The 16,165-nt window shown below is 54.7% G+C and overlaps 2 protein-coding genes across 20 annotated transcripts in view; one reads left to right on the top strand and one right to left on the bottom strand.

Annotated features, from left to right (window-relative positions):
* Positions 1-3,264, top strand: part of MAP4 (microtubule associated protein 4) — a 176,087-nt gene extending 172,823 nt beyond the window's left edge. For 4 of the 15 annotated variants that reach the window (XM_060111181.1, XM_060111179.1, XM_060111190.1 and 1 more), the window contains 2 exons: positions 644-833; positions 958-3,264. In XM_060111181.1, coding sequence (XP_059967164.1) covers positions 644-833; positions 958-965 — 198 coding nt within the window. In that variant the 3' untranslated portion in view covers positions 966-3,264. Of the gene's footprint in view, positions 1-643; positions 935-957 lie in introns of those variants that run through there. The other 11 variants (XM_060111182.1, XM_060111175.1, XM_060111176.1 and 8 more) reach the window with 6 other exon arrangements.
* Positions 3,265-3,717: 453 nt separating this feature from the next.
* DHX30 (DExH-box helicase 30) overlaps positions 3,718-16,165 on the bottom strand; it is a 30,460-nt gene continuing 18,012 nt past the window's right edge. For all 5 annotated transcript variants that reach the window (XM_060111192.1, XM_060111195.1, XM_060111196.1 and 2 more), the window contains 16 exons: positions 11,680-11,981; positions 11,089-11,209; positions 10,193-10,342; positions 8,036-8,188; positions 6,893-7,729; positions 6,572-6,647; positions 6,382-6,486; positions 5,946-6,121; positions 5,542-5,748; positions 5,377-5,458; positions 5,113-5,306; positions 4,832-4,991; positions 4,560-4,717; positions 4,364-4,467; positions 4,147-4,286; positions 3,718-4,041 (listed from right to left, as the gene is read on the bottom strand). In XM_060111192.1, coding sequence (XP_059967175.1) covers positions 3,788-4,041; positions 4,147-4,286; positions 4,364-4,467; positions 4,560-4,717; positions 4,832-4,991; positions 5,113-5,306; positions 5,377-5,458; positions 5,542-5,748; positions 5,946-6,121; positions 6,382-6,486; positions 6,572-6,647; positions 6,893-7,729; positions 8,036-8,188; positions 10,193-10,342; positions 11,089-11,209; positions 11,680-11,981 — 3,219 coding nt within the window. In that variant the 3' untranslated portion in view covers positions 3,718-3,787. The remainder of the gene's footprint in view (positions 4,042-4,146; positions 4,287-4,363; positions 4,468-4,559; positions 4,718-4,831; positions 4,992-5,112; positions 5,307-5,376; positions 5,459-5,541; positions 5,749-5,945; positions 6,122-6,381; positions 6,487-6,571; positions 6,648-6,892; positions 7,730-8,035; positions 8,189-10,192; positions 10,343-11,088; positions 11,210-11,679; positions 11,982-16,165) is intronic.

Here is a 16,165-nt window from a genome sequence, read left to right as displayed (position 1 = left end):
CTGTGTCCCCAGGCCCCAGAAAGGTGCCCAGCACAGAGGCGGCCTGTGTCAGGGGCGCATGAATGATGGATACACGGGCAGCGCTGCCCCAGGAATGGCCGAGAAAGCCTCTCCGAACACTCACATGTGCAGGGAGTGCCCTAGGATCCATTAGGTCTGAGGTGGCGGCCTGCACCCCTCAGGAACTGGTTCAAGCTCCCGGAGCTCCCTAGCCCTAGTGGCTCCAGACCCACAATTTGAGATCATTCCTTAGTTTTTTTGCTAACAATCTGCTGTCATAAGTGTTTTGATCTGGCATCAGCCTTGTTGAGAAGCCAGGCACCTTTCACTCCTCATGTCAGAGGCTTCACGAAGCCTTTCGTCTCCCAGAGGAGGCTCTCAGAGCGTGTCACTAGCCAGGCTGCACTGCTCTACTGCCCCAGAGCCTGAGTTCTTACCCAGCACCCTGCCACCCAGGCCAGGAGTTGGTCTGGCGGTGGCGGGGGTGGGGGGCACCTGGTCTAGACTCCCAGGTGACTGTACCTTGAGCCAATGGGGAGCCGCAGCAGCGGGGGTGGGGACTGTGTGTGAAACCCACCACCATCACCATCCCACGCCCTCCCCGACTGACCCTGCACTGTCTCCCCCACTGTTTCATTTGTAGACTGAGGGCGGTGGCAGCGAGGCCCCTCCGTGTCCGGGCCCCCCAGCTGGGGAGGAGCTGGCCGTCCCTGAGGCAGCGCCCGAAGCTGGCGCCCCCACTTCAGCCACTGGCCTCAGTGGCCACACCACCCTGGCAGGGGGTGGTGACCAAAGGGAGGCCCAGACCTTGGACAGCCAGATCCAGGAGACAAGTAAGTGGCTGGGCTCGGCCTAAGGGCCAGCCAGGGGCCCTGCCACTGGCTGCAGATTGAAACTCCTTTGTTTTCTGACCGGAGTGTGGCCTGAATTTTAACGAAGCAACCTTTTATTTTCCAGGCATCTAATGATGACATTCTGGTCTCGTCTTCCGTCCCCCGTGTTCCCCCTCTTGTCTCCCCCGTCACCCTCTCCCTTCCCTCCTCCTGTGTCACTGCAGATTGAGACCTACAGGCTGACGTTCCGGGCAAACGCCAGGGCCCGCACCGACCACGGGGCCGACATTGTCTCCCGCCCCCCTCCACTTCCCTGGCGGCCCCAGCTCAGGCACCTGGGCCCCTAGCTCCCTCTCTGGGGCTGCCCTCTAGGCCCCTCCATCCCTCCCTCCCTCCCTCCCGCCTCACTTGCCCAGGGTGGCAGCAGCCCCGTCCCCATGCTCCCTCCACTCCCAGCCCCAGGCCCAGCTCCCTGCTTGGCTCCCTGTCCTCACCATTGCGCCGCTGCTCCGCGGAGAAGGTTGGGTGGAAAGTGGGGTGGTTGGGGGGCTAGTTCAGGACCTCCTGGGATCTGGGTGGCGGGAGCCGGAGTCCAACCTCCTCTTCGTTTGTTTGGGTTTTTTGGACCAAACCCAAGAGAAACTGACATACCCTCCCTCTTCGCTGGTCCATCTGGAGGGAAGAGTGGAAGTGGATGTCCACGTGATGGCTGGGTGCTGACTGCGTACCCTAGAGCCTGCTAAGCCACTGCCTCTTCCTTTGACCCCACAGTGGTGCCCACCTCGCAGGTGGCGCCAGGCACCTCTTGCTGCCCTCCCCCAAGTTAGTCAGGGGCAGTGCTGCCTGTCCCCGCTGCTTCCCATACCTACCTAGCTGCTGTCACACTATCTTTTTTTTTTTTTTTTTTAAATAACCTGAAAACCAGTGGAGTAGTTTTGCAGGTTGAAGCCATGTCTGAATGAAAGTCGTTGGTAGGTGTTAAAGGAAACAGGGAGGGGAGATCCTGACGCCTCCAACCGGGAGGTGAGGCATTGGAGGCTGCCCTGGCTTGGGCAGCTCGGGGCCCCCGGCCCCGGAGGTGGTGTGGGCAGGGCAGGCGCAGTGGGGGGCTGTGGGCTAGAGGACAGGCAGGGACCGCTAGGGGCTGGTCAGAGTGTGGACTGGTGGTTCTGGCATTTTGTGTGTATGCTGCTTTTCTTTTCTAACCAAGAGGCTGGTTTTGGCATCTATGTCTGTCTCATTCCCTGGGATCTGGTGGGAGACAAGGTCGGGCTGGAAAGGGCCATGGAGGTCAAATTCCTCCTAGCCTCCAACCTAGGACACTCGAGCCCTCAGTTGCCAGGGAGCCCGATGTGTTCAGAACTCATGTGGATAGTGGGGAATCAAGTCTGGAAATTTAAAAATAAGTACATGAGATGGGCCATCCAGGCTCCCTTACGGCCTGACTGGAGAGGGGAGAGAGGAGAGGCGAGGCCAGCCTAAGGGGTGTGTCCTGGTTAGGCCTGGTCTTGGGATGGCTGCAATGATAAGTCCCGGGAATTGTATTGACACGAAGATTCTTATTGCACTTGTATTTTTTGTATTAAAGTTTGCATGGTTTCTAATAAAGGATTAAAACGTAACAGTTTGTAGTGAAATGGCCTGGGAGTCTCCAAGGCTTCTCCTCTGGAAGAGCATTTTCTGCAGTGCAGACTTGGCCCCTCACACTCCCCACCTCCTCCTCTGGCATCCCTTGGCACTGAGAAGGTGGGAGCTGTTGACCTAGGATCAGATTCGAAGTCCATGTAGAGGGAGGGTGTCTGGGCTGGGCAGGTGCTCTCCCTTTCTGAGGTAGCATTTTCTCCAGGGAGGTTCGACACCAGCTCCCCAAGCACATACCAAGAAATTGCAGGGGTCTTGTGGGAAAAGCGCTCCCAGGGCCAGAGACTGTCCACACAGTGCTTCAACGGCGCCAGGGACATCAGGGCATCCGTGTTTTGTCTGCAAGAAAGGGTGAGATGAAACTGGGAGGAGCAGTGGGAGGTGGGGTGCCAGATGCAGTGGGGTGACAGTGCTGGGCCTAAAGGTACCTGCACCTGTGTTGATGCTGGGGTGGACAACAAGCTCTCTCGGTCCTTTTACTCCGTTGGCCGAAAGGTAGGGGTGGGAGAGGTGACCCCGGCGGAGAGCACTCTAGGGGGCACTGGAGTGGTCAGTGTTCTGAAAGGTGGTTTGGTCACAGCTCCCTTGAAGGGTCCCACAAGCCAGAGAAGCTGAGAAGGCCGCCCTGACAGGTGGGACCAGAGGCCGTGTGTGCTGTGTTCTATTCTGCAGCCGTTGGGGCTGGAACGTTTCTGTACTTCCCCATTTGCTTATGGCTCAGCCGTTAACCATGTTGATCTGTGATTGTTGTTACCATTTCCAGAACAAATAAAGCTCGTATGTCCCACCACGCAGGCCCTGTCTTCTGTATACATCCTGGTTGTCTACGTCTTCAGCATCCGAGGCCCCCACAGCCCCCAGCTTGTCCCCTCGCATCGAGGGACTGGGGTGCAGCGTGCAGTCTTGACCTCAGCCCCTCGTCTGTGAATCTGTGGCTGTGACCAAAGGTTAAGGCTGCTTGTGGAACTTCTCCCTCCCGTTTGCCTGGGTTAGCAGGTGGCAGCCAGCCAGAGGATCCACGCTGCGGGCCCTGCTGCACACGCAAGGACACTGCCTCCCACCGCGGCTGTGACAAAGACAACTAGACTGGGCCAAGCAGCACAAGCCAAGAACCCGCATGAGTGGTTCAGGCTCCTGAGGGCTGGGTTCTAAGCCCCTTGCTCTCCTAAGACTTTGGGGCCCTCCCTTCTGAGCCTTCACTCTTCCTCTTGGTTTGGGGAGCCCCAGCGGATAGCGATGCTCACAAGGGATAAATAGAACTTTATTTTAAATAAACATTTGCACTCTGTACATGGCCCCAGCGGAGACAGGGCTTAGTCGTCAGCTGTCTTGCGCACGTCAAAGCTGCCACAGGGCCCGCGCAGCAGCTCCGCCAGCAGCGCAAGCAGCTGCCCGTGCTCCTCCTGCACGCAGGGCGGCAGTGCGGCCAGCTCGCTGCGCAGGCTCCGCTCCACCATGCGGCCCAGGGCCCGGCGCAGCTCCCGCAGCAGCCGCACGGTGCGCGAGTCGCCCTCCAGCCGCAGCAGGTCGCTGTCACTAAGGGAGATGGTGGCCCGGCGCCCATCATCTGGAGGAAGGGAGAGACGCGGGGAGCCCGGGTGAGTGAGGCCGGACCCCTGAGGAGACAGAGCAGCAGGAGGAGCGGTGGGGCGGGAGGTGTGCAGGTACCCACCACGGATGTGGATGTCCCCGTCGGTCAGTAGCAGCACAGCTAGTGGGTGCACCTGGGAGGAGTCCCGGACAAAGACGCTGCCGTTGGACTTGACAGCCATGAAATACGTCAGCCATCGGCTCCGTAGCCGTGTGGCCTCCCTAGGGAACGAAGAGCTGGGTGAGGCCCCCTGCTGAACCACCCGAGCTGCCCCGCCCCAGCCTGACGGTTCCTCCACCTGTTAATGGTCGACTTGTGCAGCAAGATGTTGCCGGATTTGGTCCTATACGTGACACTGTTGGGCTTGAACTTGCCCTGCCGGGTCACCTTGCCCTGCCTCACCTGCAACGATGAAGGAGAAAGTGGGTGGGATGAGCAAGGAGCTGGGATGGAAGGAGAGGTCGTGGCCTGGGGCCCCCTCCCCAGGGCAGCACCTGGATGAGGTTGGGGTAGAGACCCGCCATCAGCACACCCTTCACCAGCTCCTCCTCCTCACTGTACTCGTTGCACTGGGCAGAGGCCAGGGTGCAGTCCGAGGGCTTCCCCACCAGGAAAGCCTCATAAATGTTCTCTGAGAACTGCTTGATGAGTCCTGGGGAGGCAAAGTCAGGGTGAACCTAGGGCCCCTGGTTCACAGCTCACGGTGCACCGGCCCAGTGCGAGTGGGAAGGGTGGAGGGGCTCAGGGCAGCTCGGGACCCGCTGACCGTGGATGAAGCGCAGGCTGGGCGCATAGAGCAGGTTTTCCTCCAGGTAGTTCTCACGAGAGCTGCGGTCCTGCCAGCGCAGCACCTCCTCCCAGCCGGACACAGCCCGCACGAACGCCAGGTGGTCACTGCCACTGTCATGGCTCAACAGTGCCTTCACCTGGGAGGGGAGGAGGGTGCCAGGGTCAGGGGGCAGGGACCAGAGGAAGCCACCTCGGGACCGAAGGGAGCGGAGGGCCGGAAGGGAGAGCAGAGGACCACGCAAAGGCACTGGGTCTGACCTTGTCCACCTCCGCCCGGTTCTGCAGGCTGCTGCTGAAGGGGTCCCGGGTGAGGCAGGAAACGACCACTAGCAGCGGGTGCAGGCAACGGAAGATGGCAGCCAACACTATGGCCTTGGCCAGCCGTGGGTCAGTGGAGATGTGGGCCAGGCGCTGCCCCAGAGTGGTCAGGTACTCCCGCTGGTCCAGCACCCCTGCAAGCTCAGCTGTCAGTCCCGCCCCTGACAGCCACTCCGCAGCCCGGCCCAGCCCGGCACCACTCACCGATCTCCTGGAGCAAGATCACGGCCTCGTCCACCGCCTTGATGTTTGGACTGTCCACGGCCTTGGAGAGGAACTCCACTGCCTACAGCACCAACGAGGCAGAGCCTGTTAGCCCGCACCCCACCTGCACGTTCCCAGGGCCCACCCTGCCCACCGCCGCCGCACCGTTTTCTCTGGCATGTGGATCTTGGCTTGCAGCACCAGGTTCTCAAGGGGTGTGCGCAGGATCTCCGGCACCTGGAAAGGGGCCATCTTCTCCAGCCGGCTCCGTGGGAAAAGGTGATAGGCAAAGCCTGACTGGCAGCGGCCCGCCCGGCCCCGGCGCTGGATCACGTTGGCTCGTGACACCCACACGGTCTCCAGGCAGGACACCTGGGGGAGGGGGCAGGTGAGCAGCCACACAGACCACACGCCTTCCTTCATGCTCCCCTGCGCCTGGCCTTCACCTCACTCAGCTCCTCAACTGCCCCCCACAGCAGGGACACCGAGATCCCACAGGTGTGGCCTTCTCCAGACACACAGGCCCAGGGTAGATCTGGGCTGGGGCGGGGCCAGGAGATGGGTGCCACCTTGGTCTTCAGGTCGTAGCGTTCCTCCTTGTGCAGACCGCTGTCCACCACGTGCACAATGTCATTGATTGTGATGGAGGTCTCAGCAATGTTGGTGGCCAAGACAATCTTGCGCACCCCAACGGGAGGCTGCTGGAATATGGCCTTCTGGTCCATCATGGGGATGTTGGAGTGCACTGGCAGGCAGCAAGAACACACTGGTTACGGGCACTGCTCTGGCCAAAACCTCCCCATATGAGGGCAGGCAAGGATTTTGACCCTATTTTGATGAAACTGAAGTCCAGATCAGTAATATGCCCAGTAGAGGTCACAGAGCCAGCAAAAAAGTAGTGCAGCCTATTAAGAAACCCAAGGCCCTGAGCCCAGGTGAGTCACTCCCCAGGACAGAGGGCAAGCCTGGTGTCAGGGGCCACCATCCTTGCACACATGCTCTCACCTGGCAGGATGAGGTACTTGCTCTCATGCATGCCCAGGGCCTCCTGGAGGCGCTGCTGCACTCCTTTGATCTCCTGCCACCCAGGCAGGAAGCAGAGGATCCCACCTGCAAAAGGCCCTGCAGGCATGAGCTAGTGGCTCCCGGCAGATGGAGAGCAGGGTGGGCACGGGGCAGAGGAGAAAGCACCCACCTGGTTCCCCGCGGGCATCAATGTGCAGAACCAGATCAGTCACGAGGTCCAAATCGAGAGCGCATTCATCCTCAGACTGGGGTGGGGGAAGAGAGGCCAGTCACAGCCCCGGGGCCAGGGGTCGTGCACAGGACACGGCCACCGTGACTCGGTGAGGTCAAGGCACGTGACACATCACCTCCAACCCTCACCACACCCTTGTCAAGCAGGCCTGATCATTCCCATTTCTAGCAAGGAAACCAAGGCTTGGGAAGGAGGAGGGGAATCCATGGAGAAAAGCCCAGGAGCTGTGGGCAGGACGGGGCGGGCGTATCCCCTCACCTCGTGGTGCCGATGCCGGTGTGGGTACTGGTGCTTGCCCAGCTTGGCCAGGATATCCTCCAGGTAGTGCTCCTTGACAGGGTACATGAAGCCGGGCACCTTGATGACAGGGCAGCCACCAAAGTAGCGGGAGAAACGCTCATTATCGCCTGTGGCACTCATGAGCACCAGCCGCAGGGCCGGGTTGAGCCGCTGCAGGCCCTTGAGCAGAATCAGCAGGAAGTCCGTGTTCACGTCCCGCTCGTGCACCTCGTCCACGATGACGTGGCTCACACCCTCCAGGCTGGGGTTGCTCTGCAGCTTCCGTAGCAGGATGCCCACTGTACAGAAGAGCAGAGCCCCGCCTCGGGCTGGAGGCTTGCTTTCCAACCGCACCTGGAAGCCCACGTTCCGGCGCAGGGAGGGGCCCAGTTCATGGCTGACCCGCTGTGCCACGGACACAGCCGAGATGCGGCGTGGCTGAGTGATGATCACGTTGCAGCGAGCACCTCGGCCCTCGGTCACGTAGCGCTCCAGCAGCAGCTGGGGGATGCGCGTGGTCTTCCCACAGCCCGTGTCCCCGGCGATGACCACCACCGGGTGCTGCTCGATGGCACTGAGGATGGTGTCCCGATGAGGGTCCACAGGGAGCTGGGGGGCCTCCTGCCAGACCGGCCCTCGCCGCCGCCACAGCTCCAGCAGGCTCTGGCTCAGACGCAGCTCCTCTGTTTCTGACAGGGGCACGTAGGGCTTGCCTGTGATAGGGTCACCCAGCGGCCCCGAGTCCTTGCCCAAGGGCAAGATGTCATCACTCTGCAGCCGGAGCTCTGGGGAGATCCACGAACTGTCCATGGGGTACTGGGGGACGGGAGAGGCAAACAAAATGGTGAAGAGAAATACTTTCTTCTCATTTACCCACAGCCAGCCAGCCCCTCCACATAATTCACCTTGGCCAGAAGCTATGGCCCACCCGCTGGGCAGGACTCAGTCCTCAACTGCCCTGGGACCCTTGTGGGCAAGATAGGACTGCTCAGGGCAAGGGTGCGCCCAGGCTCCATCCCCAGTGGGGAAAGCGGGGAGTCACTACCACCTGCTGCAGGTGAAAGCTTTTGGTCTGGGTAGATGAAGGCGGGCAGGTGAGGAGGAATGGGGGGGTTCTCTTACGTGGTTCAGGAAGGTCTCTATCTTGCGGAGGATGGGTTCAGGCACCTGGATGGTACACGGCCGGCGCTGGGTCTCACCCAGCTCGCGCAAGGAGGCCAGGTTATACATGGCGTGGGTGAGCGGCTCGTTGTTCCGGTCCACCAGGCCCAGGCTCTGCAGAGGGGACACGGGCGGCTGGTCTATGCCTATCTCTCCAGAACTGACCCAGACCTGCTCAGGAGCTTGAGAGAAGTCGTGCAGAGCAACCTCTTTTCTAAGACATTTTTGGGTTTGGGCCGATATGGTGCAAGAGGGAGAAATTAGGAACCAGGAAAATGTTAGGTCTCCACCAAAAAAAAAAAAAAAAAAAAAAAAAAATGTTAAAAATGATTCAAGCAAAACCAGACCTGGCGTGTCTGAGTGTTACAGCCCCCACCCATGCAGATGGGCGCCACAAAGAATCCTCTCCCGAGCAGCTGGAGTCCCCACAGCAGCCCAGGCTCACCTCCATGAATCCCCACCTGAGACAGGCAAGCCAGGCCCTGAGCCACCCCAGAACCCAGTCGCAGGCTCCTGTGCCTTCACTGCCTGCCCACCCCAGCCATCCCTGACACATTTCACGTCCAGCTGCCACACCTCCACCTGTCTCTGCATGACACCCAGTCCACCGTACAAACGTACATGGAAGTTCCCAGAAATACCTACTTATGCAACTTGATAAAATAAACCACTGGAAGGGAAACTCTCTGTTTTATTTCCCTATATGCCCAAAGCCACCCCACCAGAAATAAGACAAAGCATTCCAACACATTGGGCAAATGTGGAAAAGCAGTCATTTTCCCCTATAGTCTGTCATGTCCGGATTCCACACACCCTCCAAAACCCAGAGCAAACACTCCCTCCTTTAAGAAGTCTACCTGCACAGGGACCAATCCCCCTCCCCCGCCTCCTCGTGCCAGAACAGAAGAGGTGCCAACAGGGCCACCTTGCTGCAGGGGAGGCCTCTGTCCTTTCCTGGGACTGTGAGAATTTACCTACAGCCTCTCTGACCGGGGGCAGTCAGCTGCTCTCAGAACACTGCCGCCACCTAGAAGCTTGCTCCTTCCTGAGACAGGCCTCTAACATGCTGAGGGTCTTCTTCTCATCACTTTTTTGTCTGTTTGTTTTTGTTTTTTGTCAATGCATTTATTTTTCAGTTTCAATCTGTAACGGTTGCTTCATAAAATCAGTCAACGAAAACTGATTTTTTGGGGACAAATGCAGACTTCAGCAGATTGAACAATGGTGACAGTTGCAATCTTATTCCAACGTTAGTTTTCACAAATTTGAATTAAATGCTCCCAGGACAGTGGAAATACCCTCCTAAAACAAGAGTTCTTGGGAACAAGTTCATCACCGTTTTTGTCTATCAAATTAAAATTCAGGCTTCCTCAAAGTTCTCCCAGTTAGCCCTAGTTCTGTTCTCTTGAGCCACAGGTAATGACACATCCATTCCCTCTCACCACTTACCTGAGCCCATCCCTCTTCAGTTCTCCAGGATCTTGTTACCCCTCACTATCAGCTCTATCTAAAATTCAGTTCCCAGAGCCAAATGTACACCAAAGGTATATCCGACCATTCAGAGTAAACAGGGGCTCCTTCCTCTCTTATTCTGCAAACCAGACCCCCACGGGTTCAGGTAACTCCCACAACTGGGCTATCAGCTGACCTCCAAAGCCACTTCAAAATGACTGCTAGCTGTAAGCCCCACTGCCTTCACCTGGATGTTGATCCCTTCAATATTCATCCTAGATGAAGTTCGCATGGTTTGTTTTGGCCACAAAGCCCAAGTTATCAAGATCTTTCTAGATACCAAGTCTGTCCCTCAACAGAGACATCATTTCTCCAGCTCCATACCATTCAGAATGATGAGCATGTCTCCTGGCTTCACCCAGGTTCCAGCCAACAGTGCTGAAACGGCTGAGCTCATGGGCAAAGCACCTCCACGGGGACTGTCGAGAAGCCCTGGAAACAGCACCCCACAGCCTGACAAGCAAGGCTGGGACACCAGATACTTATGTGCCCAGGCCAAAAGCCTGGCAGCGGTAGATTTCATTTCCTGGAAAAGTGGACCATTTGCCAAGGGTAGCAGTGAGCTCCAAGACATCTCATGCATCACACTAAGGACCTTGCACTCACCTTCAGTTTCTTACAAGCCAGGGCTGCCGCCTTATTCTCTGCCTCTGCTTTGCGACGCCCTTTGGCGACAAAGGTCATGGGACAGGGCCAGAGTAGGGTGAGGGTGGACAGCTTGGTCTTGGTGCCCACAGTATGGAACTGCATGAGGTTCTACACAAAGGGCAAGAGAGATGGTTACAAAAAGGCAGGGAATGAAAACATCCAGGAGTTCTCAGAATGCCAAGGGATACAGAGACGGATTTAACCCCCATCTGAGCAGGTACCAAGCATCAGCCACAAAAGAAGTGCCACTGGACAGGCAGAAGCCAGCTCTGTGGGGCTGCAGCTCCCGGATCCTGGCCTTGCTTCTCCTGTGGTACCACGATTTCACAGCAGGAAACGGCATCTGGGCAATGCCACTACCTGCCCTCCTAGCCCACTGTCCTCTCAGCACTTTCAAAGCAAACAGGTGTGATGGTAGCTGCGGGTTGAAGCTGTCAACACAAGCTAAGAACCAAGCACATCCCGGGGGATCAAAAAGGCCTTGTACCTGGAGAGAAGCTGTGCTTAACCAAAGCCCCTCAGCCTGACAACAAAGATGAAAACCTCAGCAAGTCAGCCACCCCCTCGCCAAACCCTCCTTTCCTGCCCGCAACCCTTGAACAGATATAGGTCTTCCACTCCTACAGTCCCCAGCCCCCTCCCTGTGCTCCAGTGTTCTGACTTCCAATCTGTCCCTGCTGCTTCAACCCTCCAAGGACCCGGAGTTCCCCCAGCTGGCCCAGGCTGGGCTTGGAAAATGGGCATCTTCGGCCCTCCCATACACCTGTAGTCTCCCTCCCACCTGGTCTGGAGGAAAACCAGACTTGACCAAGCCAGCTCCCCAGTCACACATACTTATAGGATACCCAGCTCACCTTGGCTGTGGAGGACGATGTCGCTATCTGAATCACCTTGGCCAGAAGGTTCTTGGGAAGCGGAAACTGGGTCAGAGCCCTAATAGCACTGTCGTCATCTGTCATTTCAAAGGAACCCCCCCTGGGAGGACCGAAAGTTTAGGTGAAAAAGCACTCTCTCTTCCTGGGCCAATTTCACCTGCTCTGAGACCCAGGGGCTAGGATACTGCATAGTTGCAGGAAGCTGGGGCATTTCCACTTGGCCTGTGATCCTCTCACAGACACAAAGCACACCTGGCACTCCCTCAGTTCCCCCAAACAGATAGGAGGGTAGGGGCAGGGGGCAGGCAGAGTAGTTACTGGGCCTCTGAAGGACCCAAGTGTGAGCTGGAGAGAGGGTCCGTGCCGCTGCTTCACAAAAGCCCAGCCATACAGTACATGGCCACAAGTGGCTTTCCCCAAGAACAGGTAGGTGTACCAATGAATAACAGAGACACGGACTGAGATGTGGGGCAGGGGCCCTCCCATCTCAGAGAAGACTCCCTGGGAACACGCCCCACCCCATGTCAAGGTGCAGCCAGCTTCCCCTGTATTCCCTGCCCCTGGCTGTACCTCGAATCCCTGAGTGGGGTGTGGGAGTCCTGCTGGGCCATAGACAGAAATTCAGTGACATCAATGGTCCCCTCTTCTAGCTCTTCCTCCTCATCCTCCTCTTCCTCCCGGCCCAAGGAGCGGGATAGGCCCCCAGGTCCCCCTGGCCGGATGCTCTCAGGATTCAGCTGCCGCCAGGACGTAGGTGGCATGGTGGGTTCTGGGCGCCACCAGCTGTCAGCCGGAGAGCCAAAGCGATCAGCTAGCACACGGTATTTGGCTGCATCAAACAGCTCATTCCGGGGACCCAGCAGACCCCAGCCCTGGGGAAAAAAGGGGCGTTGTGAGGGCCCATACCACCCTCACACCTCAGGCTGCTCGGAACCTGCCCAGTTACACCATAAGTCCCTCATGTGTGGGAGTCATGCTTTTTCACCTGTCTACTCACCTCAGGCCCTAGTCCAGAACTGGGCAGAGAGAGAGCACTTAACATGTCTAGCTTCAACAGATGAAAATGACAAGGTAAATTCTTACAGCTATTAAGACAAAAGACCAAAGAAACAAAACAAAACAAAGAAAAACCCCACAGGGCAACAGGAAGCAGATGCATTCACAAAGTGATCTAGAAAGCTTCAGTGAGTGTAGCAATTAGGAAATATGTCGTCTACACCATAAAACAGATATACCTCTGACACAAGAATCCTATGCTGGGAACATACTCTAGAAATCACACCAAACGTTTTTAAAGCCAATTATACAAAAATATTATTTTAAAATATATTACAGTTTCATTCTTTTCTAGAGAAAATCAAATAAGACATTTGCCGAGTCTCTAGCATGTACAAAGCAACATGCTTGCCACCCCGGGCCACCATCAGGAGGGATGAGACCTGGTCTCTGCCCTCAAGAAGCTCAGAATCTAAGAGGCAGGAGAAAAATGCAAAAAAACAGTCTAAAGAACAAAAAAATAAGCAAGAAGCTAGAACAGGAGTAGCACGTGAATAGAGCACAAGGTCAAGAAATTCAAGTTGGGAGTGGTAAAGACAACATGGGTAAGCCAGGCGCATCAAGAGGGTTTCAGACATTACAGCCATGTGACAGTGGACGGCAGGTGCCAGAATCCAGGCACCGCTCCACAGTGCGGCTTCAGCCACACCTGACTTGTAACAAGCTGAGGAGTGACCACTCGCTTCTTACAACTCTCTCCTCAGGGACTTCCCTGGTGGCTCAGTGGTTAAGAATCCGCCTGCCAATGCAGGGGACACGGGTTCGATCCGTGGTCTGGGAAGATCCTACATGCCGCGGAGCAAATAAGCCCATGAGCCACAACTACTGAGCCAGCGCTCTAGAGCCCAAGACCCACAACTACTGAGCCCACGTGCTACAACTACTGAAGCCCGCACACCTAGAGCCCGTGCTCCGCAACAAGAGAAGCCACCACAAGAAGCCCGTGCACTGCAACAAAGAGTAGCCCCTGCTCGTCACAACTAGAGAAAGCCCGCGTGCAGCAACGAAGACACAACACAGCCAAAAATAAATAAAATTAAATCTTTAAAAAACAACAACTCTCTCCTCAGATTTCTGAAAGAACCAACTGTAATTTTTTTTTTTTTGAACCAACTAAAATTTTAAATGTAATCAGGTAGCTAGTGGGAAGCAGCCACATAGCACAGGGAGATCAGCTCGGTGCTTTGTGTCCACCTAGAGTGGTGGGATAGGGAGGGTGGAAGGGAAACACAAGAGGGAGGAGATACGGGGATATATGTATACATATAGCTGATTCACTTTGTTATACAGCAGAAACTAACACAACATTGTAAAGCAATTATACTCCAATAAAGATGTTAAAAAAAAAAAAAAGTAATCAGGAAGGGACTTCCCTGGAGGTCCAGTGGTTAAGACTTCGCCTTCCAATGCAGGGGATGTGGGTTTGATCCCTGGTCGGGGAGCTAAGATCCCACATGCCTCGCAGCCAAAAAACCAAAACATAAAACAGAAGTAATATTGTAACAAATTCAATAAAGACATTAAAAATGGTCCACATCAAAAAAATCTAAAAAAAAAATAAAATGTAATCAGGAAAATTCTATTCACAACAGCAACAATAACCATAGCCTACCTAAAATGAACTTAAAGGAATAGATTTACATATTTTTTAAAAGTATAAAACTTGGTAAAAGGACACAAAATATGGGAATTCCTGATGATGAAACTTTTTTGCGTCAAGAGACAAAAGCCTCCTAAATTAACCCATGTAACATAACTCCAATCAAAGTCTGGACAGACTTTTTGGGCACTTGACAAATTGTCAAATCTGTGTGGAAGCACAGATGCATGAGAACAGTAGGATTCTGTGACAGAGAATGTGAAAAGGGCACGCCACACACATCCACACGCATGAAAGCACAGTCACTCAGGGCAGGGCAGTACGGGTGCCTGGCCCAAGGCTCAGCCTCCACGCTTCTGCGTCATGTCACCGCCTGCTTACAAGGACGATCTGATTATACAGAAAACACATACAGTACCCTCCCCCTTGGCCTTCCCCAGGACGCCAGCATGCTTTACCTCCCTGCCTCCCACTCACACCCGCCCCCCAAGGCCATGAGGTGTTCCTGATGATGAACACCCACCCAACCCGCTTCCCTTCCAGGGCTCCCCGTGCTGGCTCATGCTTCCCCACCAACCCACTCTTCCTCCCTCCTCCATCTGACCAGTCACTGTCTTTTCCAGCTCTTTAATATCCCCAGAAGAAAGCTCCTGCATTGCTGCTGCTGGCATTCTCACCTATCCTGTGCCCCCATCTCTGGTCTTGCCTGACCCCACTGCTTTTGGGGACTATTCCTAAAGGCAAACTCAGCTGTGTCATTCCACCAATTACCACCAGTCAGCAGACATAGCATCCACAGGATCAATCAAGACTCCTACCTGAGACACCTAAGGGCTTGATGTTCTGGCTCCTGCCCACCTGTTCGCACCATCGCCAAGCACTCAGACCCACGTTCACAATCCTCTAGTTGCTCGCGTGCACCCTGGTTCCATGCCTCTGTGCCCTCTATCTGGAGTGCCCTCTCCATCCCTGTCCCTGGAAAACTTCTACTCACTCTTCAAGAATAGCCTGCTTTATTCAGGAGGCTGAGGTGCACCTCTCCCCTCATGTGGGTGCTTCCTCTCTGGGCTGTGGCTGCCCCGAGAGCACCTTCAGTCACCTCTGTGCTGCCAGCACCTCACAACAAGCCTGAGGGCAATGCGTAAGAAACACATCTAGTTTGGGAGGAAAAAAGCTGAACAAATTTGAGTACAAATATTGAGGAATGAATGGGCTACACACTCCAGAATATATAAAGAACTCCCATAACTCAACAACAAAAAGATTTGACTAAAAAATGGGCAAAGGACTTAAAAAGACATTTCTACAAAGAAGATACATAAATGGCCAATAAGCACAAGAAAAGATGCTCAACATCACTAATCATTAGGGAAATGCAAATCAAAACCACAATGAGATACCACCTCATACCCATTAGGATGACTACTATAAAATAAATAAATAAAATGAAAGAAAATAACAAGTGTTAGTGAGGCTGTGGAGAAATTAGAACACTTGTGCACTGTTGGTGGGAATGTATAATAGTACACTATGGAAACAGTGTGGCAGTTCCTCAAAAAATTAAGAATAGAATTACCATATGATCTAGTAATTCCAATTCTGGGGATTAAAAGCAGGGTCTTGAAGAGTTATTTTTTCACTGCAGCCTTATTTCACAATGGCCAAAAAGTGGACCCAAGAGTCCATCAATGGATGAATGGATAAACAAAATGTGATATATACATACAATTGAATATTATCGGCCTTTACAAAGAGAGAAACTCTGACACTTGCTACAACATGAATGAACCTTGAGGACGTTATGCTAAGTGACATAAACCAGTCACAAAAGGACACTGTGTGATTTCACTTATGTGACGAGTAGTCAAATTCGCAGCAATAGAAAGTAGAATGGTGGTTGCCAGGGGCTGAGGGGAAGGGAGGATGGGGAGTTGTTTACTGGGTATAGAGATTCAGTTTTCCAAGATGAAGAAGTTCTAGAGACTGGGTGCTCAACAACGTGGCTGCACTTAATACTACTGAACTGTACACTTAAAAGTGGCTAAGATGCTAAATTTTATATCCACAATTAAACAAACATACAAACAAAAAAGGCTATGAGCATAGATAGAGAACAGAGAACAGGCTGGGGAGGAATGTGATCACAACTTGCTGCACATGGTCTTGGTTTAAAGTGCCTTCTACATCCAGGCAGAAAAGCATCCTCACCCTCGGCACTAGAGACATTTTGGACCAGGTAATTCTTTGTTGTGAGGGGCTGGGCTGTGCATCGTGGGACGTTTAGCAGCATCCCTGGCGTCACACCAGGTAGCACTCTTCTCCTTGTGGCCGCCAAAAATGTCTCTAGACGTTACCAAGTGTCCCCTGGGGGGCAAAATCCCCCTGAAATTGACAACCCCT

The sequence above is a fragment of the Mesoplodon densirostris genome, chromosome 10, assembly GCF_025265405.1.
Source record: "Mesoplodon densirostris isolate mMesDen1 chromosome 10, mMesDen1 primary haplotype, whole genome shotgun sequence".
NCBI classification, from domain to species: Eukaryota; Metazoa; Chordata; class Mammalia; order Artiodactyla; family Ziphiidae; genus Mesoplodon; species Mesoplodon densirostris.
This window is presented reverse-complemented; position numbering and strand designations above follow the sequence as displayed.